Source organism: Manis javanica, chromosome 4 (assembly GCF_040802235.1).
Source record: "Manis javanica isolate MJ-LG chromosome 4, MJ_LKY, whole genome shotgun sequence".
Lineage (NCBI taxonomy): Eukaryota > Metazoa > Chordata > Mammalia > Pholidota > Manidae > Manis > Manis javanica.
The window spans coordinates 24,958,077-24,984,163 of record NC_133159.1 but is presented as its reverse complement, the minus strand read 5'-3'; the positions used below and the strand labels follow the sequence as shown (position 1 = coordinate 24,984,163).

The 26,087-nt window shown below is 46.2% G+C and overlaps 1 protein-coding gene across 6 annotated transcripts in view; it reads left to right on the top strand.

Moving 5' to 3' along the window:
* Window positions 1-25,956, top strand: part of PHC2 (polyhomeotic homolog 2) — a 107,051-nt gene extending 81,095 nt beyond the window's left edge. For 3 of the 6 annotated variants that reach the window (XM_073233606.1, XM_073233607.1, XM_073233609.1), the window contains 7 exons: window positions 16,258-16,460; window positions 18,074-18,203; window positions 18,516-18,572; window positions 19,024-19,138; window positions 20,308-20,449; window positions 21,111-21,387; window positions 24,545-25,956. In XM_073233606.1, coding sequence (XP_073089707.1) covers window positions 16,258-16,460; window positions 18,074-18,203; window positions 18,516-18,572; window positions 19,024-19,138; window positions 20,308-20,449; window positions 21,111-21,387; window positions 24,545-24,699 — 1,079 coding nt within the window. In that variant the 3' untranslated portion in view covers window positions 24,700-25,956. Of the gene's footprint in view, window positions 1-16,257; window positions 16,461-18,073; window positions 18,204-18,515; window positions 18,680-19,023; window positions 19,139-20,307; window positions 20,450-21,110; window positions 21,388-24,544 lie in introns of those variants that run through there. The other 3 variants (XM_017667980.3, XM_017667983.3, XM_073233608.1) reach the window with 2 other exon arrangements.
* The last annotated feature ends 131 nt before the right edge of the window (window positions 25,957-26,087 follow it).

Here is a 26,087-nt window from a genome sequence, read left to right as displayed (position 1 = left end):
GCAGCTATGAGGGGTTCACCATTTTGGAACGCAGCCCATTCTGTTGTGGAATTGCTCTAGTTACCAGAAAGTGGCTCTTCAAATGAAGCCAAAACCTGGTCTCCTCAAACTCTCACAAGTTGTGATTCTGTCTCATTAATTTTAAGAGTCCATCTCCTATGGTGTTTGTAGACAGTATGTCTCTTTCTGCTCCCTCCTATTAAAAAAAGAGAATCTCCAGGCTAAGTATCTGAGACTTTTTTCCTATTTTACTTATTACATGTCAAGACTTCCCATTCCCACCATTCTAGTCATTCTTATCTGGCCACATTCCACCTTTCCATTAGTTCTTACAAAGTGTGATCCCCCAAATTAAGCACAGTAATTCCAAATATAAAAAGCCACTAATCACTCACTATAGGTTGGCAGCTGAACTTAGCTTTATAAGGAGCAGGACTGTTTCCTGGATCTGAATGGTATGGTAGGGAGGAACTAAAATTTGTTGAACACCTACTATGTGCCACATACTGTTGTCAGTTTTCCTTCACCCACTCATGATAACCCTGAGAGATAGATATTACTATTCCCATTATTCAGAGGTGGAAACAAAAGCTTGAAGAGATTCCAGGTCACACAGCTATGAGAAGGGCAGCAATATGACTCTGGCTCTGAGTGTAACTCCCTCACCTTCCTTCATCAGGAATCTGCACCTGGGGCTCCAGATTAACCCAGGGGACCAGGGGTAATGGTGCCGTTTGTTCACAGAGCACTGTGTGTCACCTGAATTCCAAAGGGCTGGGTTCGGTTTTTGTTTCTGTGTTTGTTTTCAAGGTCTCCTTTTACATGGACTGCTATCATTCCAGGTTTCCTCAGTCTCAGACTTGTGTTATTTATATTTTGAGCCAAAATATAATTAATTAGACTTAGTAAAATGTTATCTTGTGAATTTAGCCCATAGTTCCAGCCTAGTGAGAAAATGGTAATAGTTAATAGCTAACATTTACTGAGCCCTCTCTGCCGGGCTTTCCAGATACTTCACTTCATCCTGACAGCAACTCTCTGAAGTAGGAAGTTTTATCATCCCTATTTTAAAGATAACAAAACAGAGGGACAGAATAAGTGGTGGAGCAGGAATGTTTTATATCTGAATTTTTAAATTCATTTCACTAACTTCTCTGCTTAACTTTGCCATCTGTAAATTATATAGCATGTTTTCTTTGCCTTTAACCTACTTGCTGATAGAAATATTGAATAGGACCTCATGAGGACACATACCCTGACTACAGGTTGGTGATAATCAACTTACTTTGCTCAAGTATTTGTTATACAACAACCCCTAAATGAACTGACATTTGCCTGTCTTTATCCATTTTGCCTGTAAAGCTCTTAAATCTCTTTCTGAAATCTAATGAAGATGATATACACATAAGAAGCATCCTGCCCTTGAGGTCTTATCTCATGCAAGAAGTAGGCTTTGCAGTGTATAAACAGTTGCCAACTACTCAAGACTTAAATATTTATCCATTCTGTATATGTTGGAATGCCTGCTCCATGCAAAGCAGTGGGATGGGAGGTGAAATGAAATCTGTACCCTCCCTTCAAGGGAGCTTAAGTTCTGCGGTAAAGATGAGAAAAAATAAGAAAAACTAAAATGTGATAAATGCCATATTAAAAATAATTATAATTAAGTAAAATATAAGATTACAAGTGCTTTAAAAGTTAAGAAGGTAAAGTTACTACCAAGTAGAGATTATCAGGAGAGACTGCAGGGAGAGTTACATTATTCTAGAGCAGGGCCTGGCAAACTCCATTCCAAGGGCCAAATCCATCATTTCACCAGTTTTTGTACAGCCCACAACATAAAGGATTTTACATTAGAAAAAATTTTTTTTAAGAATCAGAAGAATATTTCATGAGAGGGAAAAATCCAAATTTGGATATGAAATCCAAAATTTCTGTGTTCATAAATAAAATTTTATTGAAACACAGCCACACTTAACTCATGTGCTTATTGTCTGCAGTTGCTTTCCCGCTGAGCAGCAGAGTTGAATATTTTTAACAGAGACTGTATGGCCTGCAAAGTCTAAAGTATTTACATCTGGTCCCTTACAGAACAAGTCCGCCAACCACTGTTTTTTAGTCTAAACCTGAAGGACAGGTAAGAACCTTCCTTTAACATGCAGAGTTAGGGAAAGGGCATTCCAGGAGGGACTAGTAGAAACAAAGGTAGGCAGGCAGAGAAATGTGGGCATGTTTGGGGAATAGAGAAGTTGGGTATTTGATCCTATGTCACCCTCATTTACAAACAAAATATAAGAAAGGCAAAGGCAGAAAGGGGGAGGACATATGAATATTAATGAAGGGAGGCCTTCAAATTTTGAAAAATGGGGAAAGAAAGAGAATGGGGAAAAGAGGGAGAGAAGTAAACAATCAGGGAATACAAAATACCTGTAAAATGTGGAAACAAAAAGGAATGAGGCCTGAGGAAAAGTGTGTGGGGAAAAGACCAATTCCTTTTGTATCCCCCACAGCTCCTAGCCTATCTACCGAATGGACGTGCTTCGCCATGAAAATTTAAACCAGTGTGGTTTAGGAAGAAAAGTAACATTTATTGGGCTCCGTGTGCCAGGCACTGCTATCTGCGTTAATGCCCTCAGTTAACCTTCACAGCAAGCCTGAGGAGCAGACATTATCCCCGTTTATGGAGGTGTAACTGGGCCACTTTGGTCATTACTTAACCTCCCCGATCCTCAGTTCCCAGTGGAAAGAATAATGATTACTTGTAGGGTTATTGTGAACGCTAAGTGGGAGTGCTTACGTGTAGGCTTGACACATACTAAGCTCTCAATTACTGGTAGTCGTTATTATTACTGCCTCCAATTGGTCAAGGCAGGAGTCACAGTCCACAGCGCCACCGGGGACCTGTGACGCAGCGAGGCCAGACGGTCTCGTGGCGACCACTAGCCTCGAGATTTGGAGACCGGCCCGCCCGCGCACCGCGAGCCTCTGCGCCTTCCGGCGGGGCGGGGGGACCGGCGAGGCAGCACAAAGGAAGCGCGCGGCCCGGCTTCCGTGCCGGCGCCCCGCCTCCCGCAGGCCCCGCCCGCGCGACCCAGGCCCCGCCCCGCACCTGCCCCGCCCCCGGCGGAGGCGGCCCCGGGAGCCCTGCCGGGACGCGCCGCATTGTCTCCGCGGCGGCAGCAGCCCTCGAGCGCCCGCCGCGCGCGCGCAATCCGGCCGCCGCCCGCGCCCCCGCCCCGGCCTCGCTCCCCCGCCGCCCTTTGTTGACGCCGGCCAGGCCGGTGCGGTCGGGTGTGCCGCGGCAGCCCCGGGTCCCGGCTCGGAGGCTCCCGGCGGAGAGGAGGAGGCCCGCCCGGGCTCGGGACCCTGCGCGAGGCGGCGCCCGGCCGTGGGGCTGCGTAGGCCCCGCCCGGCCAGGCCCAGCCGGGCCCTGGACAGGTCAGTGCCCTTGGCGGGGGAGGGGTTCTCCCCAGGAAGGGGTCCGCGGCCCGCGCTCGTCGTACTGGAAGCCGGGCACCGCCCTCCGGTGCCACTCCCAGCCCGGGCCTACTCGGCTGCCAGGCCGTGCCAGCCCGCGACGCTCGCCCTCTTGGCGCCTGGGAGGTGTCCTGCGCCTCCCGCCCTCGCCGGGGACCCTGCCCGTCTCCACTCCCCCGGAAGCCGCGGTGTCAACCTAGGCGTGCCAGACGCTTCCGTGTGTCCGCGTCCCCGCACTACTACCCCCACCCAGGCTCCGTTCTCACCCGGGCGATTTACCGGGGGTGGCCAGTCCGCCTTGGGGCCAGGCTACTGGCACCCGCCCTGCCCTGTTGGTAGGGTACTACCTATCTTGGAGGGCCTGCGGCTCTCTAGAGTTTTGTTTTTAATCTAGTTCAGTCTCACGAGGTTTTTAATTAGATGGAAAGGGACAAGCTGTTCTGTGTCTGTCCTCTTCCATTTTTAGAAGAGCGTTCTTTCTCTTGCTAAATGAGGGTATCCTATATTGTTGATTCTTTATATTAAAATCGGGATTTGTGAGATTTCTCTAAAGTTTGCAGAGGGAAAATACTTTGCTCAAGGTCAGATTGCAAACTAATGGTGAAGCTACAACCTGAACTGTAGCCCCTGACTCCTGTATTGTAGGGTACCAGTCGGCCAGTGATACCCCCACAAACCCAGCCCTCACCATCTACCCCCCTCCCTGCCTTTGACACCTAAAGAGATTTCATACCTCCACTTCTGATCAATTTTTCGTTCCTTCCTACTCCATACCTAGAATGTTTACCTCCTTCCTGTGCTGTCTACAGACACGTTTTATTCTTTTTCCTGCTTTATAAATCAATGACAGCTTTCCCCTGAAATAGCTCCCATCCTAGATCTTTAATCCCCTCCTATTTGCATATTGGACCCAGAGGATCCCTCATTGTGAAATAAGCTACAGACCCAAATCCACCCTATGGCCCTGATTTTCCAGGACAGCCCCAATTTAAAATATTCCATCCCATTGTCTATCAGTCCAAGTGTCTTGATTTTTGGTTTAGAAAATAATGCCACTTTAACTCCTAGACCCCAGTGTCCTGGCCTTTTCCAGCCATTTGGCTCTGGGGCATAAGTGGGTAATCCAATTATCATTCACCTGGGATTCTTCTCCCCTCCTGAGTCAGCCCAAATGTTAGATCTGCCAGGATTTCTAGGTGAGTGTGAAGGCTAATGAGGCAAGGAAGTCCCTTCTTGCTCCTAATAGTTCTGCCTCCTTGCCCTCTCCACTTATTCCACTTCAGGGCAGCAGGCCTACGGCAGTGTCTGTTTACCAGGCTTAGGTGGCAGTATGTATTGATCAGGCTTAGGTTTAGAGCACAAGGGATGAAGGGTTTCATAGCATTTTGACTCTAGAATAGAAAGATAGTATCTTACTGTTTAGGTTATAGGAGAAGAGAGACTTGGACAGCTAAGTAGTTTTGGTTTCACTCGCATTTAACACACCTTTATTAGACTCCTGTATCATGTAAAGCACTGTCCGAGGCACTGTGGAGAATATGTAAGTGATTTTTCCACATAGTCCCCAACATCTGAATCTATATTTGGAAATACTCATTTTTTAATCAGCGGATAAACTGTTCCCTACTGTTTCTGTGCCTAAATTCCAGTTCCTGCAAAGCGAGAACCAGAGCTTCTGGTTTGGCTCATTCACAAGGGCTGGCTTGTTTCACAGAAGGTCCAGCAGATGGGTAGTGGTGCTCTTTTGGCACCTGCCCTTCCCAGTCACTCTTCATCACATGAGTTTTGCCTCAGCTCACCCAAGATTTGTTTCCAGCCTTGTCCATACATCCTGGGAAGAATAGATGCCTTTTTTCTCCAGCCTTAATCTTGAGAAAGTAGGTAGTTTCTTAGTCCACTTTCTTGTTTCTCAGTTGTTCCTATATTTGCATGAGCAGTCTCCTGTTTTCACCCCTTTCTGTCTATTTTAGCTGTTGTTTTACTGATGTGTGTCACACAGATGCTAAATGAAATGTTGCTGTTTCATTATGTACTTACCTCCCAGCCCTTTCCACTTCTCTTCCAAGTCCTGGCTTAATTTCTAATTTATCTTTGTCAAGTGCCCTCAACATATATATGATTTATACCTCCCTTAAAGTAAGGAGGAAACTTCAGCTCTTCTTCCTTATGTCCTGGTAATGATTTTCCTAGCTGTAGGTCTTTTCAGCCATTGTTTCTCTCCATTTCAGTGGAGGAAAACCTTTTAGGAAGATGGTGGTAGGTTTTTCCAGGCATACCTTCTCTGTCACTGACTTAACAGTCTAACTCACTGACCCTGAGACTTCTCTTCCTGCTACCAAGGCCCCCTCCCCCATCTATGACCCTGTGCCTGTTACTTGCTCTGGCTCAGCCCCAGAATCCACCCTTTTTCAGACCACATCCTTTTTCCTGCCTTACTCATTTCCTGTCTCAGATACTTTGGATCCCTTGGTTCTGATCTTTCAGAGGGGGTGAGAATAAATTTAAGAGGAGGAATAAATGGATGATCTCACAAAACAACTGTTCTTGCCTCTGGTCTTAACATGCTCTTACATAGGCTGTCCCCTCCCCATGTTTTCTTGTTTAAGACAAAAAAAAAAAAACCTGCAGTCTCAGAATTAACTATCTCTACCTGTGAGTTTGTGTCTTTTTATTTCTGTTTTTTCCTGCTGTGAATATATAAAGAGGATAACTTGACTGCCTGATTCTTCTAAGTCTCTTTCCTCCGTTGGGCTGTGGGCCTAGTGCTAGGCTTTTTTTTGGTAACCATTTGCCAAATTAAGTTCACCCACTTCCCATCAAAGCCCTCCACTTTTAGCTAGCATAGATCAATAAGCCAAAACAAAATTTAAATTAAAAAAACTAGAGGATAGGATGGTGGTTCCAGTTCTGGTTATACTGCTCCATGTCAGTATGATATTTACCAAGGGTTTTTTCCCCTCCTCTGGAGTCAGTCCAAGTTTATATTAAAATTCTCCCAGCTGTTCAATGCCATTTAGTCTCCAGACAGATTTGGTCCCATCCTCAAAAAGACTGTCTTCCGAAAAGATGCATCAACTAGAAGTGAGAGTAGAGAAAGAAGTGAGGAGTCTTCATAAATGACTTTGTTTTCTTCCCTTTGTTATATGCCATTTTGCAACTGGAAGATGAAGATGATGATTTTCTGTGGTTAGAAGGAATCCTACAAAAGTGGTTGTAGAGAGATGCTTTTGTGTTTTCCACCCCCGTGGAAAAACAGGGTAAGGACTGGCCGGCTGCCTTATGCAATCTACTCTCATGAGGCCTTTGTGCCAGTAACAGAAATGACTCTCTGTGGTGATTTAGCACCTTGTTTGGTGGAAATCAAAGCTGGACTACCCCTCAAGGGCGAGTTATGAACATATGTAGATTCATGTTTTAAGTGTTTTTATGGCATGGTTTAAATAGCAATGTGAGTCACCACTTTAAAAGATTGTTTTCTGTTAAAAAATTAAAAAGTGTGGCTGTTTAATGTAACTGCTTATTCACGACTCCAACAGATGCAGGTTCCATTTTAAGCATTAGCTTATTTAAAAATTTCAAACAAAATTAATGTGAGTTACTAGCTACATCAGAAAGCTGACTTGATACTTGTAAGGAAACTCAGAAGCAAACCATCTTCAATTCAATTTTATGACATTTTTGGGAATTGTTAGGAAAATAACCAATTGTTCACCCAAGACACAGTCTTACAGTTTCTGGGCTTTTTTCCCTGTCAATAACAAAAGTAGAATGTAATTGACATCAAGAAATGGGTTATTTTATAATCAAAAGTTATATAGTTAAGAATGTTAGTTTTTGAAGATAAGTATATTAAGAAACATAGCATATAATTTAAATAATAAATTGTTGCTGTGTGATTCATTGCACGACCATCTAGGCCAGCATAATAAACTTAATAGCTGTTTTTTTTTCCTTCCCTTCCAAATTATTTCTGGTTTGTTAAAAAGATTGTGCTTTCCTGTTCTTTCAGTTTCCAAATGATTTTTTTAGCTTAGGTAAGTCCTTCTACATCTGCCAAAGAAATGATTGCTATTAAACAGGGATTGCCAGTGTTTTAAGATGAATACAGATGTTGAAGAGAGTTCCAGTTTGTTCTTTTGACTTTATTTAAAGTAAATATGTTTATTGGATGATTGTCTTTTTAGCGATTAAATTTATTATAGTTTCTCTTAAGAAGAGATGACTGTTAGATGCCATGTCACAACCAGCTCCCCCAGTAGATTAGGAGGAACAGCCCTGATACTGAATATTGAGACTGTTGGCAAGAAAATGAGAGTTCATGACTGTTGGGTGTTATTTTTAAAGCTCTAGTTGCTTGGCTATTATGTCTCAAATGCTGTGTAATTATCCCTTGTTACTGATATCTTTAGCATATTTGAAACCATCCATATGTGGCCTAAATCCACACAGCTATATTAAGAGATTTTTAAACAATCAAAGCAAATGACGCATTAAATTCAAATATAATTAACATGAATCAAATAACTGTTTTTTAAGAAGTCGATTAAATCCACGTTTCCAAGCTTCCATTAATCAGTTTTAATCTGTTCTATCAGCTGACTGGTAACAAAGTAGGGTGATTGAAAATTTAGACAATGGCTACAGGAAGGAAAGAGGTAATGTTTTTCCCAGAGCAGAAATTATCATGAGGCTTGTTTTGCAGGGTACTGTTTACCCCATTATATAGACAAGACAACTGAGGCTTAGCTTTCTCACCCCACAACCGTGGGCTCCCCTTGCCACCATTTATCTAGGAATATTAGTGTCCTTGCAGTTGATAAATAAATAAATGAGGCATGTTCCTTGATGGCCTTTCCTTGTCAACCTGAAAACAATGAGGGACCTTCCTAAACATTTCTAGGTTTTTTTTTAAATGTTACAAATCCATCTTCCATGAGTTTATCTTCAGCCTTTTAAACCAATTTCCTTTCCCAGGTTAAACCATCTCCTGGCATTACGAGTTCCATAAATTTATTATTCTCTAGGTAAAGAGGTTCATTATTTGTTACTGGTTCCTGGGGTTCTTCTGCACTGTCTGCCTGATACCCTGGGACTCTCCGTGAAAGAACTAAATAGAAAGGGGGTCTGATGGTTGTCTTGTCCTTTGGATAATCACTGTTGATGGTGAATTGAGACGTTTGGTCTGCCCTGAAGTGCAGGCACATTTCTGTTATGTTGCAGTCGTTGTCAGGGTGGAAGTAACATTTCACCTCAAGAGTACAAGGACAGGACACTTGAGTAGACCAAGGCATCTGAGGAACATGAATGATACCTGAGTTTGGGCCAATGAAAGAATAGCTCAGCTCTGGGGCTACAGCAGGCCAGGCTCAGTGAGAGTGAGATTAGAGTGATTTCTGAGTCTCAAGTCTCAGTAATGTTAGCCCTCCCACGGCCAAGTCAGGCCTGTGACACTGTGTTGTACCTGCAGTGTCTTATTTAATCTTTACCTAGCCATATGAGACAGATTTAAGAATCCCATTTTACAGATGAGGAAACTAAGGCCAAAATGCTTAGATTCAGACTAGCATTTCAGCCTAGGGTCTTTCAGATTCCAAAGTCTTAACTGCCATGTAGCTCAACTTCTAAATATAATCAGTGCAAAGTGTTTCACATATATAAGCTCTAATCACTATAACCTTGCAAGATAAGCAGTATGATCCTCATTTTTATAGCTGGAGAAACTAAGGCTCAGAGCAGGTACCAAGTATGTGAACCTACATAGGCAATCAAAGATGGAACCAGAATATGAACCCAGGTCTGACCCAGAGCCAGTGCTCTTTCCACTCTGCTGTTCTTCCTTCTTTCATCCCCTGTGAGCTTGATGTCTTAGTTTAAAGCCTTTCCTATTGGTTCCAGACATTTTGCCTTGTGAAATCAGCTGGAGAGCTGTGATGTGAGAATACCTGGGGCCCTTCAGACTCGGCACTGAATACCATAGGACCGGTTCCACTTAAGTAGAACTGTTTTTGAAAACCCTCCCTGACTCCCTGCAGTCAGAGCTAGCTCTTTTTCCCAGGCACATTGACCTGTCTGTTGGAAGTCACGCTCTGGTCCTGCAGGTGCTGCTGCTGAGTTTGATCAGGACGCCAGAGGACCTGTTGCAGTACTCTGCCTGTGGGCTGGAAGCAGTTCATGCAGCTGTCTGGAATTCCCCCTTTGCTCCCGTTGTCCTGAACTGCACGGGGGCGGGTGACTGTTCGCTCCATTGATTTCTTCCTTAGGAGCCAGGGGTGGCAGCTTGGAAAACATTCAGCTATTTACAATTCAGCTTGTGTACACTTCAGCTGGGGATTGTGGGTGAGTCAGAAGGGTGGCTCTCTTTGCCTGTGTCCTCAGAGACAGCATGAAAGTCAGCTGTATGGTAATGGCTGCCAGAGAGGAGGAGGCCCCCCCAACAGATGCTTTTAATCAGAGTTGCTCAGCCCAGATGCTTAAGATCCAAGAAGCAGGTCTGCTCTCCAATCCGCTTAACTGAGACTCAACAGGTCATCTTGCAGTGACACTGAGGGCAGGTCTGGAGCCACCTCCCTGGCCAGCTCCACAGCAGGAACCCAGATGTGGACTTAGTTAGGGTCTGGCCCTCTTGTGACAGAAAGACTCACCACTTTGCTCAGCAGAGTGTCCCAGAAGGATCCTCCTGTCACAGCCGCTTCTTCCCCTCTTGGGAGAGGCCTTCGGAGCAGCCGCTCTTGTTTGTAGAGTGGACGAAGGTGCTATGAGGAGAGCAGGATGGTGATGGCAGCTGTGTGAGAGCCACACAGCCTGCTCTGTGTCCTCAAGGCAAGGACTTCTGTGTGTCTGACAGCTTAGTCCTTAGCAGTATTGAGAAGCTTACAAACATTTGGCATTGGTGCCTCTTGCCTTTTCTGGTACTCAGGGCACACAGGGTGGGAACCAGCCCACAGTTTGTCCCACCAGTAGGAGTTCTTGTGCAAGTTTTAGAAGATATGTCTTCCAAATAGATGGCATTGTCTCTCGCCTGGATTCTAAAATGCACACTTGTAACTATGCACACCTCTTATCTGGAACATTAAGATGTTAGACTCAGGGCTCTTCTAACTCTAATCCTCTGTGATCTACTGCCCCTGATCCAAAATGATCACTCTACCACCACCACACCTCTCCTTGGTCCCTAAATTGGAAGGAAAGCTGTCTGCCTATCTGAGTCAAGTGATTCACAGCAAGGTGTGAATTACTATTTGCATTTCAAAGACAGCTGTTAACCAAATGAATCTAATTGGTGGACTTGTTAGGATCCAAGGATAGAGCCCCCACTCCTCTGTAACTCCCTCCCTCCCTCTCTCTCCCTGCTCTCCCTCTCACCCGTCACCTCTTCCCCCCACTTCACTTTCTTACCTTCCTTCTGGGGACAGAGAGAAAAATGTCAGCAAATTGGTGCGTATGAAATATCTTACCTCCCTCACTTTCAGAGTGGCACTAATTTCTTTAGGGGTCTAAATATAACTGAAGGGACTGTAAAGGGTGGCCGGCAGACTTTCCACCGTGCGTTTCACCTCTTCTCACCACACGGTGCCACTGCCCGCTTCTCAGGCCAGGTGCAGCCTGCGTCAGCTGCTGTCCTGGATACGGTTTCCCTGGGCATCACTTTGCAGGTGCTTCTCTCAGGCTCCCTCTAGAGCAAGCAGTTCTTTAGGAATCCTGCTGTCACCCATCCTGGCCACATGACCGGGCCTGCTGAGCTTAGGCGCAGTGAGCGTGACTTTGGAGCCAGAGGCCTGAAGAGAACACTCTGTGTTGTATAAGCGACCTTGTTTTGCCATTTGTTAAGCAGGATTTGCTGCAGGCAAATGATCCATATTATCACCTACTCTGCTTCCTTAAATTCTTTATTAACTCCATTAGCTCTGTCTACTCCTGCTACAGCCAAGCAGTAGTAGTTGGAAGTCTTGTAAATAAAAGCACTTCTTTCTCCTCATGTTTAGAGAGAATGAAAATGAACCATTGACCAAGCTGAGGTGGGATGCAGAAGGTCTACTTGCCCTCCAGTTCCTCTGAAATCAGGTCTTCGGGGCTACTTGTTTTAGGGGCAGAGAGAATGAAGTAAAATGAATGGTCAGGGATCTGAAATACCCATAATAAATATTAATTCTAAACCATATTCCAGCATGACGGATGATTTTTGTGTTATTTATCTGTGCCCATTAGGAACATCAGAGCTGGTTCTGAAGGGGCCCAGATTTTGCATAGCTGGGGCTGGCCTGACCTCCATCTTCAGCAACTAGAGTAGCTCAGCCCCTCTGGACCCCTACTGACTGGCCCTGAGGAAGGGGCCATTTTTATAGGCACCTCCCAGCCTCTGCCTGGAGACATCATCATGCCTTTCCAAATGCCTGGAGCCTGCATACATGTTTAAAAGGGGGCAGGGCATTCAGAGCTCCATCCAGCCTTTAGAGCTGACTGCCTTCTGCTGAAGAAATCCCCTCTTTAACAGGAAGAAATGAGCCAAGGAATAGCTCTTACTCTTCTTTATAGCTAGGTACCCAGAAATGCCATTCTTGTAGGCAGGCACCAGCCTAGCTGCTCTCAAACCATTACAGCATCAGGAAGTAATGTTACAGTCTCACATGGTGCCAAGTTGCTTGTTTTGAAACTAGGGAAACCTGTACTCTCTATGATAGCAGTACTGTTTATGAAGATTGAGACCATGGGTTCCATGCATTGCAGTTTAATGGACATTAAATAGCTATCATAGGGAACACTGAGTTAGCTCCTGAATACATAGAGCTAACTAAGACATACCTGCTGCCTAGAGAAACCTCTTCTGCCTAGAGGAGGGGACTAACTCTGAAGCAGATAATTTCACAAATAGGGCCACTCAGTGGTCCTTCCTATTTTATCCAGCCTTTCTAAGGGGTATTTCTGCCAAAACCTATGAATGAGACCAGAACTGAGAAGCAACCTAGAGGTTGAGACATACGTAATAACTCCTGCAGAACGTACCGTTGGGTTCATTCTGATACGAATACTTGGCCTTTTATGGTCAGCTTCAATTACAGACTAGATTCTACCCCTACTCTCCTCCCTACCCCACGTACACACCACACACACCACCACCACCACCCAGTTAAAGCTTGGTTTCTCTTCGCTCCTGCAGCCTCTTGTACTCTCCGTGTCCCAGCCTCTGCCTTTCAAATTCAGGTGCCTAGCTATGTAGAAAAGGCTTTTAAACCTCTAGGAATCCCCGTAGCACTTACAGCCTCAGGACTAGTCAAGAGAATTCAGGAAGAATTCCCAAGGTAGAGTAGTTCTTTGTCTTTGTCTTTTATCTGGCCTCAGGGCCAACAGGGCAGGTTTCTGCAAGTTTCACTATTAAGCTGTTTTCCTGCAAGCAGGTTGCAAAGCAGTCTGGGAGAGTGGGAAGCAGATTAAATTAATCTCGGTGTGCTGAGCTTGGTAGGGGGGTGAGATTGTGTTTGGTCATTCCAAAAATAGCCCAGACTCCTTTGTTGCTAAGGCAGATGCTGATGTATTGCCCTACAAGACGACTGCAAAGCAAAGTTGCTGCCAGCATTTGTATATTCATAAAACACTCCCTTCTGTCCCTCAGTTCTGTCTCTCCTGTAACCTGCCCCAGAGTTATAATGGAGAATGATAGTGTCTAGTGTTATGGTGAAAGCATTTATTCATTTGTTCTCTTGCTTAATAAGAACCTTTTTTTAAACATAGATTCCAAGAAGTCTTTGCTCCCCAGAGTTAGCATTGGCCCTGTAGGCTCTGAACTGGTTGAATGGATGTTTGCTACTGTATTTGGCATGAGGAAAGAATCTGACATGAAGAATAATCCATTTCTTCCCCACCCCCCCCAATCTTGCAGTGTACATTAATAGGCACAAATCTGAGAGACAGGAAGGGTCAAGAGAAGAGTTGAGCAAGGATGAAAATCCCATAAAATTAGACAAGTATCAGAAGCTGTTGGGTGATGAATATCAGCAAAAAGTGGGAGATGGGAGTGATCCCAGAATTCAGAGAATGATGGATTAATTCTGTAGAGGTATTATAAACTAAAACAGGGCAGTCACTCATTTCTCTCCACCTGTGCTCGTAGTCAGGCATGTGACCGTGTTTAAAAGAAAAACTAAACACAAATATTAACAAGGTATCTTAGATCAGTACACTTGATACGTTAGTATTCACTGGGTACCTGACCTTGAAAGGTGTAGGCAAAGAAGACCTAGGATGATTATGAACTTGCAACCTTTTATATAAGAAATAGTTGGAAGAGCAGAGGGAGTTTGGCCTGGAAGAGAGATGATGTAGTGGGACCATGAGTCCACACCAAGTGCACTTCTTGAGGTTTCCTACTGTGCTGGCCCCATGCTGATATCCGTTATCCCATTAGTCCTCATAGCAATACTGTCAGGTAGGCATTATTATTGTCCTCATGTTACAGCCAGAAAATCTGAGGTTCAATGAGAGGTGGGGACTTGTCCCTAATTTGCTTGAGTGATGGAGCCCTGCGTCTAAGCCAGGTCTAAGCCCGTGTTTTTGCCCATTCTGTGTGGTCTTAAGGAACAGAACCAGGGTAAATCAGTAGAAATAAGCAAAAGGTAGATGTTTGGCTGTTTATGAGGAAGAACTTTTTAATTGAACTGCCTAAGATGGGAGCAGACTACTTCAGGGGTAGTCAATTCCTTTGTCACTAGAGGTTCTCAAAACAAATGCCAGAAAATTACTTGTTGGCAGCACTGATAAGGGATTGAATCAGACTTTCTAATCTTGTTATTCTATAATCTGTAGTTCAAAAGAGAAATCAGAGAATATTGTACTAGGTCACAATTAGAAGGAAATAGAAAATATCATCATCTAAAAATAAACTTATATGGTAAGCTTTATTTTTAATATTTATTTTAATAATATATATAAATGTTATAAAAATAACATTTTTAATAATACCTAATAGCATTTATTATTTAACAGCAGAACATGAATAACATTTAACAACTTTTAATTATTAAAACACTTAATAACATTTAAAAGTGTAATTATGTGAATGTAGGCTTAAATATTTGAAATTTAAAAGCAGAGAAATTTAATTTGATTGATTTTGTAATTAACTCAGTCCTTCTAGTTATTCAGTGACAGTTAAGGAAAGATTTTTTTTTCCAGCTCCCAAACACCTTTACAATTTGGAGAGATTAATTCCAAAGGGAAATTTTTCCTTCTTTACAGAAAAGTATAAGCTGTCAAAAAATTTTTTTTCAAATGGCTATAAACCCTTAAGAGAATCTTTCTAAGTTGCTGGTGTGACTCAGACAAAAATTAATTTTAAAAAAACTCATCAATCACATCTCTTAGATGACTCCTATTCAGCTCTGAAATTTTATTAGAGTGAAATTATGGGGGTCTGAGTACTGAAGTCATGTGTCATAGCCAACTCTTTTTATCAAAAAAGATTCATCCTGGTTTATTGAGCATTAGGACTAGTAAGAAAATGAACTAGTTATAAACCTTTTCTAAAATGAGTTTATCTATATTTCTCCATGCTTCATAATTAGGCACTGAATTCCTATTCTATGGTGGAATTTTTTCATCTTTAACATGCAATAAGACCATTTTCATGTAAAATTTTATGCAAAAAATTACTGAACTAACATACTGAAATGATTTAAAAATACATAACATGAGTGCACACACACACTGTACTATGCTTAATATCAATAGGCTTGTTGCAATAAAGAAATGGCTTTTTCTTTTTTTTCTTTTTTAGGAAGTTCCAGGTTAAAGGCAACCTCAGCTGACACAGTTGGTGGTGGTAGAAAAATGGCCCTGGAAAGGGGGGTAGAGAGAGAGTTACATAAGTGAGGTGATGAGATCTTGCACCTCTAAAACAGGGAAGCAGTTCCTGAGAGGTGCTGTTGGAAGTGAAGAGGAGGCCCCTTTGCAGTGTGGCTCTGGAGCACACTTTGCGGAGCACTCTGTTGGGCCTTTCAGAGGAAGGCTAGCAGGCCCTGGAGAGGAAAACTTAGGAAAATTTGTCCATAGAGGGCAGGAGTCTATGACTGGCGAGGATCACATTCGATACGGAGCTGAGAACAGGACAAGAGGCTTGAGTAAGAGCACCGAAGCAGCAGAAATAGCATAGAAAACCTCTGCTCTACAGATGGCTTCCGTGGAAAAATATAGTGCGTGTGTATCTTAACGCGGACGCCGATAACCAGTCTCTGAATAGTCAGATCTACTGATGTATAGTGTGTACCTAGGGCTCAGCCCTCGAATTCCCTCTGCATTAATTTCTAGGGTTCAGAACTTTGACATTTCACAAGATGCTATCTCCAAGGGACCTCATGGAAGGCCCATTTAACCGCTCTCCCCCATGCCCCATCACACCCCAAGCCCAAAACTTGTTTCAGCTTTTCATTCTGGCTTTAGATGTCACCTTAAATATGTTTTCTCCTTGAATTTAGCGTTAACCTTGTTTGTCCAGATCAATATTGACCAAGGTCTTAACTCCTTAAAGACTGAATTTTTTGTCTTTTAATATGGTTGAATGTTCAGAGCACAGCTGGGAAATTAAGAAACCCCACTAGCTGATTAGCTGCATTGTCTCAGAGCTGATTATGCCACACTTGGTATACCACCTTTAAATAGGTCATCAAGGAAGGGGACTGCTTGGTTTGTGTTGTTTGGGTCCACGGATGTTGAGTCCCTGCTCTCCTTCTACTGCCTTGGACCTGGTTCTGACCCCCCTTGTTTGTGTTTTCCTACTTTTCCCTTGTACAGAGACAGGGCAGGGCATTGTTCATGCACTGACCGACCTCAGCAGCCCCGGCATGACCTCAGGGAACGGAAACTCTGCCTCCAGCATCACCGGCACTGCCCCCCAGAATGGTGAGAATAAACCACCACAGGCCATTGTGAAACCCCAAATCCTGACGCATGTTATCGAAGGGTTTGTGATCCAGGAGGGGGCGGAGCCTTTCCCGGTACGGACTACTTCTTTTCCCCCCTTTTTTTTTTTAAGTATATTTTGGATGTATATTAGAATATTTTTACATTTCCATGTAAAATTTCCAAAAATGTGAAAAGTTTGCTCTTTCCTTGCTAATTTTTCCCCCAAAAGAATGTCAAAGCCATTTCTAGGATTGAGTGTCTTCCTAAAGTCCAGAAAGGGTCAGTGATTAGAAATAACTGGGAAGACCCCTTGGTTATAAGTTCCCACACACAGACTCAGCTGTGTCCCTGCCTGGTGATGTGTGACTCTCTTGGTTAGAGGTGGGTTCACACTGGGGTGTTTGGTGCAAGAGATGGGCTTGGGTGATGAGACCTCATTCCGTTTTAAATGCTAACACCTCTGAATGGCAAAACTTTAGCCTGTTAGAGAACAAAAGGAACCTTTGTAGAACAGAATTCTCAAGATAAGTCTGAAATGAACAAAAGCAAACAGGGTTGCAGCCTGAAGCTTCCTTTCTGGGCCAGAGCCTTGAGAGGTGAGTGAAGGAGTGAGGGGTACTTCAGTCAAATGTTTTGAATTCAAGCAGAAGACTAAGGGGAAATGGCTTATAGACCAAGCACCCAGAGCTGACTCTGTGTGAGGGGAAGGGTGAGACGGGAGGGACGACTATGTAGGTGGAAGAAGCCCAGAGCCAAGTGCACACGAGCCTCTCCTGAGATAAAATCACCTGACTGGTAGGGACACCCCATCCTTGCAGGATGCCCTCTGCCCCTTGCTCATTCTTTGGGTCCATGAGTGTTTGAATAGTTAGCAGAAGATGCTAAGCTTAGTTAACTGTAACAGGGGACCTACCCTTCTAAAATGCCTGGTCCTCCTTCCCTCTGGAGGACTCCCCCCTGGAGTACCTTAGCCATAAGTAGATCTCATCTTGTCACATCCCCTCCCTCATTAGACTGGGTGCTTCCCTTGGCCTCCTGGAGAGACACCAAAAGCCAACTGATCTTGTTCCATAGGTGCAGATTAAATGGCACCCCAGCATGGCCCTAGTGATCTGGCCATCAAGCTGCCTAGACAAAGGCAACAAAGGGAGAGCCAAGAGAATGAATAAGCCAACCTGGGGGGCTCACAGCCACACAGGGCATTTGGCCTAGAGTCCATTTTTCCTGCTCTCCTCCATGGCTGCTGGTACCTCTGGCTTTGGTAGGACAGTGGTAAGGTGGAGAAGAGTAAGACATAATAGAAAAATGGCTGCTGAGTCTGTGTGTATGCTCATGCACATGGCTTCAGCTGTGTTCTGCCTGGTGACGTGAGCTCTGTGTCCTGGCACTTGTCCTTGTGGTGTGGGAAACCTGATCTCTGCCTCCATCTCTGCCCCATAGACATTTGGAAGAGTAGATATTTTCCTAACCTCCTAAGTCGTCCATTGGTCCTGGATTGAGGTTGTCTCTGTACTTTGGTGCCCATTGGCATCTTGCCTCATGAGCTACATGGCAAAATGGGGCTTGAAGCAGGGCTCGTGGGGATGATGATATAGAGACTGGCTTCTGCACCTGGATGCTCATACATGTAATTTTGATGAGGCTGGATAGTAATGAAGTACCTTTCACCTAACCCTCATGGCCTCTATGTCACCTTGTCCTCTAGGTGGGACGTTCGTCCCTGCTGGTGGGGAATCTCAAGAAGAAGTATGCACAGGGGTTCTTGCCTGAGAAACTTCCACAGCAGGATCATACCACCACCACTGACTCCGAGATGGAGGAGCCCTATCTGCAAGGTAGGCATCTCAGACTCTGAATGCTAAGGCCTTCTGATTGGGCAGAACAGGGAGAAGGCAAGGCTGGAAAGGCAGGCCTTACAGACTTCCTTTCTTGGTATACATGGAGGAATTTTGATCCAGGGAATGTGTAAACGAAGCAGTCCACTAAACATTCCCCCCCCCACCCCCGTCCCTCCTCAGTCCCTATCCCTAGAAAACAAGGAGGGGAGAAGTCCTACCTCTGGGGAACTGTCTGTCCCCTGCCTTTCCTCCATCCCCGTGTCAACCAATCACAGAATTCCAAGAGTTGTTTTTCGCAACACCCGGCAGGTGGCGCCCTTTCTTCATGCAGGCCTGGGGCCAGCTGGAAGGCACAGCAGTGGTCAGGTGAGGGCTGCTCCTGCCGCATGGACTGCTGCTCAGATGGGAGCTGTGTAGATTACAGAGCACCTGGGTTGTGTTATCCAAGCCAGCAGCCAACGAGACAGATCAAGGTGGGCAGGACGACTGCAGGGCAGTCAACAGCAGCATCTGGAGCACTCCCACTGGCCTTCCTGCTTGCTTCCAGGAGGGGTGCTCATTCTTCCCACCTATGTTTTGCCTCAGGCTCATAGCACTTAAAACAGTGTCCAAAGGGCACCACCAAACACATTCAGGTACTTCCCAGTGGGGAAGAAGCCCTTCCCAAAACAGAGATGAAAGCAGCTGAGCGCTTGCTAAGCTAGGCTGCTGCTGCATGTCACAGCTCTGGGAAGGCGAGGAAGAGCAGAGCAGTGGGAAGGTCTTGTGGGCGGCTGTCCACAGTCATTCTCTGCACTTAGGATTTCCATACTTTCAGAATCCAAAGAGGAGGGAGCTCCCCTCAAACTCAAGTGTGAGCTCTGTGGCCGTGTGGATTTTGCCTACAAGTTCAAGCGTTCCAAGCGCTTCTGTTCCATGGCTTGTGCAAAGAGGTGAGTGCCCTCAGTCCCTGTTCTCGTCCAGTCCCTTCCCTTTCCCGGGATTGTACGTCTGTGCTCTGCACTGCATCCTGTGCCCTTGGGTGATACTGCATCCCAACAGGCCCTCGCTGTGGCTTAGCCAGCTTGCTGTTTCCTTGGCCTGCCTGAAAGCAGCATCATGTCACTCATTCACCAAGCATGAGAAACCAGACTCCCACAAGCAGACCAGAGAGCAGACAACAGAGTCCAAGGACAGGAGTTGGTGCTTTAGCTTGGCTCGCCCACCAGCACCATCCCTGTTCCTGCCCTTGGCAGCTGCCGTCTCCGTGGGGTGAGACCTCACTGGAAGCCTTGCCTAGAACCACTGCACAGATCCAGATGTTCCCTTTGTGAGTTTTCACCCAGCTTGGAAGCCTGCAGATCACAGTAAAACCAGCATCATTTATTGAGAGCCTGCTGGGTGCTAGGTGCTGTGCTAGGCAGTGGTAGGCAGTGGATATGTACTGTGTCATCTCCAAAATAATTCTGCAAGGCAGGTATTGCATTATTCCCTTTATACGTGTTAAGTAACTGAGGCATAGAGGATAAGTAGTTACGCCTAATGTCACAGAACTGGGGGATTTCGACTCATTGACTATAAAGCCCTATGTGGTCTTTGTACCAAGGTGGAAGAGGCAGCTTGCCTCAACCCCCAAAAGAGAACTCTGTAGGCCCCCAGGGGGAGGTGCTCTGCATGCCAACTAGAGTAAGGCTGTGCTCAGCTCTTGTTCCCTTCAGTGGTGCTGGAGGCTGTCAGGCACCTTTGTGAAGCTTTGCCAAGCTACTCCAGCAGGACAATGGGCAGTCATTTCCTAGTACAGGCAGTATAGTAGGATCTGCCAACCGTGGCTCTTACTGTGATCCAAGTTGTTGTGTCAAGTGCTTACATGCATTAACTCATGTAATTGTCAGGCCAGTTTTAGAAAGCAAGTGGTCTCATCCCCAACTCCAGATAAGGAAACTGAGGCTCAGAGGTTACGTGACTTGTCCAAAGTCACACAGCTAGTAGTAAGTGATGGTCTTAGGACTGGAACAAATAGAGGGACTCAGATTTTGCCAGATAGCTCAGCTGCCCTTATTCTACCTGGGACCTATATTCCCTACAACTGCTCAGACTTCCCTTGTTCCCCTCACTCTGGCAGGTACAATGTGGGATGCACCAAACGTGTGGGGCTTTTCCACTCAGACCGGAGCAAGCTGCAGAAGACAGGAGCCACAACCCACAACCGCCGTCGGGCCAGCAAAGCCAGTCTGCCAACACTTACCAAGGATACCAAGAAGCAGGTGAGACGGCTGTCAGAGCTTGAGGCCCCATTGTCACAAGTCCCCACAAACTTCCCTTCCTTGCTGGCCCAGGACACCAGCGTTCCTTTTCTGCTGCTGACTTCAGTATACTCTGCCATGTTCTCATTTCTCATAACCTGTCAGATCAAGCCCTCCCCAAGTCCATGTGTTTGTTGATGAGCTCTGTCAGGCTCTACGGCTCTCTGCATTATGCCAAAAGAGCTCATGGGCTGGTGTGATGCTTCAGAACCGAACATGTATTCATTCCACTGCTCGTTGTTATGGTTTGGGTCAAAAACCTCTTTAACAATCTGGTGAGAATTGTGGTCCAAAATGTACAAACTCAAGAACTTTTACATGCTATTTCAGGTGCTTCTTAGACCACCCCCTGAGACCCAGGAGCCCTGGTTCAAAACCCTATGTCTAGAGGAAGCAATAGACGTATAATCAGATAACTGCAGATAACATGCTGCAATCCTGGGAGGGACTAACTCTGCTTAGGGTCAGAGATGGGATAGCACAGAAGATAATTTTGGATTTAGGGATCCAGAGATATGTGGCAGTAGACCAGGTAGAAAAGGGGGACACCTGCCTTTGCCCATCACTCTGCTAGAGATGGTTTATCCACCATCATGAAGAAACTGTTTCTCTCTGCTCCCAGCCAACAGGCGCTGCCCCCCTTTCAGTTACTGCTGCACTGCAGCTAACACACAGCCAGGAGGACTCCAGCCGTTGCTCAGATAACTCAAGCTATGAGGAACCCTTGTCACCCATCTCAGCCAGCTCATCCACCTCGCGCCGGCGACAAGGCCAGCGGGACTTGGAGCTCCCAGACATGCACATGCGGGATCTGGTGGGCATGGGACACCACTTCCTGCCAAGTGAGCCCACCAAATGGAATGTAGAAGACGTCTACGAATTTATCCGCTCTCTGCCAGGTAAGGCCCTCGGAAATTCCATGCCTGCCTGGAGTAGCAAGGAATGCGAGAAAGTGAAACCTCACCTCCCACCATCAGGAAAGGTTACTGACTCAGACTCAGTAATGGGATGCAAAGATGAGGAAGACAGGATTCCAGCCTGTAAAAGTTTAGATTGCAGCACAGAACACAAACTGTGAATGATATTCTGGAGCTGTAATTTGATATATTTACTGGCATAATAACTTGTTCATATGAAGTGAAGGAGTAGTAACACACTTAACCTTGTGTTTCTCCTGGGGCAGGTTGGGAGGGGAGTCAAGTGGGAGTGTAAGAGTATGTCAAGAATGACAGTGGACGAGCAGGCATTTGCCATATCAAGAGTTTGCATCAGGAAGCAGCTTGAGCAGAGGCATGAAGACGTGAGAGTCCATCATGTCACTGGGAACTGCACGTAACCCTGTTCAGTGGAATGCAAGTAGTTTTGAAGGCTAGAATCAGAAATGAACCTTGAAAGACAAAATCCCATCATGACTGGTGCTTTCAGGGAACCCCAAAGCTTCACAACTGTTTTTTTCTGCCCATTTCACCCCGTCACTGACCTGGTCAGGTACTGGTGGCAACCAAAAGCCTGTTACTCAGACTGGAATGTGGTATAGTAGTTAAGAGCACAGACTTCTGAGTCAGACAGAACTGGACTCAGATCCTGGCTCTGCCACTTAACCCAGCATTATCAGTTATGGCTGCATCCTCAAATTTTGTTATCACACAATCAGTGTGGGTAAGGAATTTGGGAGTGACTTAGCTGGGCAGTTCTGCCCCAGGGTCTATTGAGTGGTTGTAGTGAGACTGCCAGCCAAGGCTGAGGTCATATAAAGGCTTGCCTAGGGCTGTAGGATCCTCTAGGAGGTGCCTCACTTGCAGGACTCTCAAGTAAGGTGTGGCTATTGGCAAGAGGCCTCAGTTCCTCTCTGCTCGGGCCTCTCCAGAACATGACACAGTAGCCAGTTTCCCCCACAGATGGCGATCCAGGAGAGCAAAGTGTGAGCCACAGTGCCCTTACTGATGTAGCCTCAGAAGTCACATACTGTCACTTCTGCAATACCTTACTGGTCACATGGGTCAGCCATGTTCATTGTGTGAGGGGACTCAGGATATGTCAGGGAAGCAGGAATTACTGGGAGCTGTTCAGAGGCCGGTCACCATAGTTCACCACTGGCCCTCAGTGATTCATGTCCCTCCCACACCCCCTACCAAATGAGAGGAGAGTATTTTGAGTCTCATCGCATTTCAGCAGTAGCTTGAAGTCTAGGATCTTGTCATCTAACTCAGGTCCAGGCACAGATGAGGCTCGTTGGTATCCAGCTCCTCAGTGTGATTCTTCTTAGTCTGAAGACCTGAGAACAGGAAGCAGGTTCTCCATTTCCCTCCACAAATCCGAGATATGGTGGGTCAGGAATAGGATAACCACTGTGAGCATGCCCATTCAAAATGGAAAAAATACAGAGGATACAGGAGTCACTCATCATACCAGTTCTGAAGTTGAAGAGCACATGTTGGCATTTCCTTGATCAGGTCTCAAAGCTGGGAGTGATCCTCTTTCACTCTTGGTTCCCCCCTGAGTCAAGCTTCTTTTCCCATGAAAGGAAGCCTGAGCTTGCAATGGAGCAATTTTCTCAGCCTATTCCTGCTGCTGTTTATTTTGTACTACCTTTCAGTCCAAGCAAGTAGTGTTTGTACCTGTATGATTCTCATAAGATCTTCCTGGATTTCCTATGAATCTTGTTGGGGTTCACTCCGTTAGATGAAAACTGAACCGTACCCAGAAATGTCTTCAGGAGAGGCCTTTCTCTGTTGGGCTTCTTCTGAAGCCGAAGGATCATGTCCTGACTAGTCTTAGAAGCCCTGCTGTTGAATGGAGAGGCTCTACAAGGCATGCCCACAGAATCCTGAGCCTTCTGATAAGCAGTTTTCTAAGGTAGCACCTTAGATCTTTCTGAGGTCCTAACAGATTTCAGGCATACCCTCAGTTTCATGTGTAGACCATGTTTTCTTGACTGTGTCCTGGATCTGATCTTTGTCTAGAAATCATTTCCTAATTTTAGCATCATTTGCCATTTGGAGAGATGAGGAATTTTCAAAAGTAGCACATCCTGGCTCTTTTCAGCTTAACAATTTTTCCTTTGCTTTACTTCTCTCATTTTCCTATGAGCAGCAAGAAGCTAGACAACACCTTCAACATGTTGCCTGAAAATCTTGGCTAGATCACGCAGTCCATTAGGCATCTTAAACTTACCATATTACCACCAGCAACAGTGTTGCTGAATATTTCACCATTTCATAATAAGAAATCTGTTTTCTTTCAATTTCCATTAATAGTTTTCTCACTTTCGTCATAGGCCATCAGACTTCTACTTAGTTTCTCCAAGCATCTTAGACACTCCTTAACATGATCCTCAAAGTCCTTCTAGCCCTACCCACTGTTGTTTCCAAGGCCATCCCCACATTTTTAGGGCTTTGTTATGGCAGTACCCCTCCTCTAACTACCAAAATTGGCATAAGTCTTCCATTGCTGTGAAACAAATTATCCTAAAGCTTAGTGGCTTAAAACAACAATCACATATTATTGCAAGGGTTCAGTGGGTCAGAAACATGGAGAGACGTAGCTGGGCAGTTCAGGCTTGGGTCTCCCATGAGGGCTCGCTCAAGATGCAGCCAGAGCTGCAACTCTGAAGGTTTGGAGCTGGGGGATCCACTTCTAAAGATGCCTCACTCACATGGCAGAAGTGCTGGCTGAGAGGAGGCCTCTCCCCCTGAGCAGCTGCTTGACTGTACTCACAATATGGTAGCTGGCTTACTCCAAAAAAATTATCCAGAAGAGCAAGGTAGAAGCTGCTGTGCCCTTTATGATCGCATCTAGGAAGTCACGTGCTATCACTTCCGCAGCACCTTACTGATCTCCCAGATCAGCCCAGTTCATTGAGGGGAGGGAGTCTGAACAACCACAGGCATGAATAAGGGGCCACCTTGGATAGGTCCCTTAGCCTCTTGCAAGTGGTCAGAGAACAGCAACACCTTCCTCAGTGTGTGGTTATGAGGGTAAATTTGCTGATGGGGCTGAAATGCAGTGAATGCTCATAGCTCTAATTGATGCTGTCTTCGGTGGTGTTCCCCTCAGGCTGTCAGGAGATAGCAGAGGAGTTCCGTGCCCAGGAAATTGACGGGCAAGCTCTGCTACTGCTCAAGGAGGACCATCTGATGAGTGCTATGAACATCAAGCTGGGGCCTGCCCTGAAGATCTATGCCCGCATCAGCATGCTCAAGGACTCCTAGGGCTGGCCTGGGCGGCCGGGATCCTGGCCCAGGGCTCCTCCTCCCGACTGAGCAGAGCCACACAGACATTCCTGAAGGGCCCGGTAGCGGGCCAGTCGGTGGGAAGGGGCTCTCCCTATGGGGCATGGCTGGTGAGGAGGTCTTGGCACCTCCTCAGTGGCTCTCAGGGGCCTTTCTTTCTGTGGGAGGGGCAGAGAGGTAGGTGGCACCGAAGATGGGGCTTTATGCTTGTAAATATTGATAGCACTGGCTTCCTCCAAAGTCCCAATACTCTAGCCCCGCTCTCTTCCCCTCTCTGTCCCCCATTTTCCAGGGGGTATATGGTCAGGGCTCCCCAACCTGAGTTGGGTTACTTCCAAGGGCAGCCATCAGGCCTGGATGGAGGCCTGGAAAGCCCTTGCCTGCCTTCCTCCTGCTCCTGTCTCTGGGCCTGGCTAACTGTTGCATTGCAGCTTCTCCCCCTTCAGCCTGTTTCTGAAGCAGCCTGGGGTTCTCCTGCCCCTTCACATTCTGCAGGTGGAGAGGGAGAAGCTGGGCCCGGCTCGGCCCCGCCTGCCGGCACAGACGCCTTAATGCTGTGTGTGTGACTGTGTGACGTGTGGGAGCCTGGACTGACAGATAGGCCAAGGGCCAGCTTCTGGCATCTCCAGGTGTTTTGTAGCAAACAGCCATTTAGTGCTTTGTCCTGGATTCCACTCAGCCTCAGGATGGGGAGCAGAGAAGGCAGCCTCAGTGCAGAGAGGCAAGGTCAGAAAATGGTGAGATTAGATTTTCTTTTGCAGACTCCTCAAGATGTCCGAAGCCCCGTCCCCACACTGTGAAGTCCCTTGAGTGCCCTGCTATGTCACAAACTGCATTAAGGAAGCTGTTGGTGGGCTGGGCCAGGCTGAGCCTCCTGGCTGCCCACCCCAGGAGCCCCAGAGGCTGGGCCCAGAGAGCGTCTCAGGGCAGAGAAGAGCTGGAGTGACCGTTGAGTGAGACAGGCAGCCTGGCCTCCCGCTCCCCCGCTTTGCCTCTTGAACTTGCTAGCAGCAGTTCGAGCTGCCTGCAGAGGAGGCAGGGCAGGAAGGGCGAGGGCCTGCCTCTGACCTGCCCTGTCCTCCACAGCTCCTGGGGGAGAGGGGCTCTCCCCGGGCAGAGGGTAGGCATCCTTCTTGGTTTGTTCCGTTCCCCACTCACACCCCCAGGCAGGGTTGGAAATGAAGGACTTTTTTATCCTTTTGTTTTTGTTTTTTAAAAATAAATCTGTAAAATCTATTTCTTCTGTGCCTTTCTCCTCTGGGGATGCCTGTTTCCAGTTCTGAATGGCTTCTTTTCACCCATAAAAGAGGGGTGAGCCCCTGGGTTGGGGGAGGGATGCCCAACTTAATTGGACATCATATCCTCAT